Genomic DNA, 2,019 nt, shown 5'->3' with positions numbered 1-2,019 from the left:
GCAGCATGCGTCACCGGCGCACCAAAGCTAAGGTGCAACCACGTGGGTCACACCTAAAGCTCGCGTCTCCTCAGGTCTGGGGTTCGGCAGCCTCTTCGGCGGGAGCGAGGGCGCCCTGAAGGCATGTCGGCGACGGAAAGCGCGCACCGTGTTCAGCGACCACCAGCTCGGAGGCCTCCGAAGAAAAGAGATTTTGCGCTCAGCGCCTACTCTTTTATTTCGCCGCACGAGCGGTCGAGCTGGCCACGGCTCTTAACCTCTCGGAGACGCAGGTAGATTCCATCGGCTTGCAAACATACGTTACATATGGTATTATATCTATAACTATATTAAAAGTATGCAATGATCAATGTATTTTGGTCCCAAGGTGTACGATGGTTTTGTTGCCATGTTCTCAGGTGAAGACGTGGTTCCAGAACCGTCGGATGAAGCACAAGAAGCAACTCCGCAAGCACAACGACGACAAAGCGCCCGCCAGCAGCAACAGCAGCAACGACGGAGAAGGGCAGCAGCAGCAGCAGCCGCACCTTCAGCAGCAGCAGAGTCACCAGCTTGGCCCGGTGTCTCCGCTTAACAGTGGTAAGACGCTCGAATTCTTTTTTCTTGATGTTATCGTTGGGAATGTTGAAATCTGAGCGTCGTTGTGGTTGCTAACTTGTTTTTACTCTACTTTTACTTTTACTCTTATCATTTATGACCTCTTTCCCCCCTACCCAGCGGCGTCCCCTTGCACCACAGCGGCCCGAGAGAGCGACATGTCACACTCCGATTTCGAGGACGAGATCGACATTGTGGGCGTCCCCGCTGACCTCCGCCACGCCCACTCGTCGCAGACACACCATCCACAAACCGCCCACTAGAGAACGGGAAGACCACGCTCTCACTCACGCAAGATCCTCCACGTGGGCTTTCGTGCTCAGACGCTGCTGCGAATCTTCAAGGGTCTAAAAACGGGAATTTACTGTATATATAGATAATCATACATGGAATACACCCACACTACCAAAACACCATGCCTACGGTGACGCACATAAACATACAAATACACACACAAAAAACTCACTCACAATAACGCGCCACACACACACACACACACACAACACACACACACACACCACGAGACACACACACACACACAGGTGGTGGTTTCACACCACAACAACGAAGATGACACACACGACAGAGCAAAAGGAAAGAAAAACACCACACAACATGCGCGCCCCCCGCGTGTGTGTATACATATTGGATCTACTGCAAAGTAGTCTGGGTTTTCATCAATCAGCAAATAGCCATCATTAGCTGCAGAAACAACGATATCATGTACCATTTCAGCGCTAAGGATCATGAGACCTGAGATTCACGAAAGAAAAAACGTTTGTTCAAGGTCTCCTATCTCTCCCCAAAGATATACTAGTCCTTTTAAGCTAATCGTCAACATATGTTGTTTTACAAACTTTGTGTGCCTGGAAAAGTGAGGGTGGTACCGAGACTACCTATTACTTCTCTCTTTTTTGTTACTTACTTATTGGCCACCACACAACATCACCACACACAACACCACACACAACACACAAAACACACACACACACACCACACACACATATATTATACATACATCACAACACCACACACACACACACAAACACCACACACCACACACGACGACACACAACACACACACACACACACACATATATATATGAGTGTGTGTGTGTGTGTGTGTGGTGTGTGTGTGTGTGTGGTGTGTGGTGTGTGTGTGTTGTCTTTGTGTATGTGTACGTGTATGGATGTGTGTATGTGTTTGCTTATGGGTGTTTGGTGTGTGTGTGTGTAATGGATGTTAATATGCACATATATGCATATCTCATACTTACACACCTTTACCTCGTTTGCCGTTTTACATTCAGTTTTGCTTTTTGGAAACATTGCTTGGCATGTTAATCTGCATTCCTTTTCATTTGCATACAGAGACGAAATGGTGATACGCCTCTGTGTTGTATTGTTTTTCTTTATTATTAA

At 47.5% G+C, this 2,019-nt stretch overlaps 1 protein-coding gene across 1 annotated transcript in view; it reads left to right on the top strand.

Moving 5' to 3' along the window:
- LOC119575861 (homeobox protein Hox-B3a-like) overlaps positions 1-948 on the top strand; it is an 8,147-nt gene extending 7,199 nt beyond the window's left edge. The window contains 4 exon segments of the mRNA XM_037923400.1: positions 75-181; positions 183-272; positions 399-614; positions 718-948. Of these exon segments, the coding sequence (XP_037779328.1) occupies positions 75-181; positions 183-272; positions 399-614; positions 718-948 (644 nt within the window).
- Positions 949-2,019: the final 1,071 nt, after the last annotated feature.

The sequence above is a fragment of the Penaeus monodon genome, chromosome 8, assembly GCF_015228065.2.
Source record: "Penaeus monodon isolate SGIC_2016 chromosome 8, NSTDA_Pmon_1, whole genome shotgun sequence".
NCBI lineage: Eukaryota > Metazoa > Arthropoda > Malacostraca > Decapoda > Penaeidae > Penaeus > Penaeus monodon.
The sequence above is the reverse complement of the archived record's forward strand: the minus strand, read 5'-3'. Positions and strand labels throughout refer to the sequence as shown.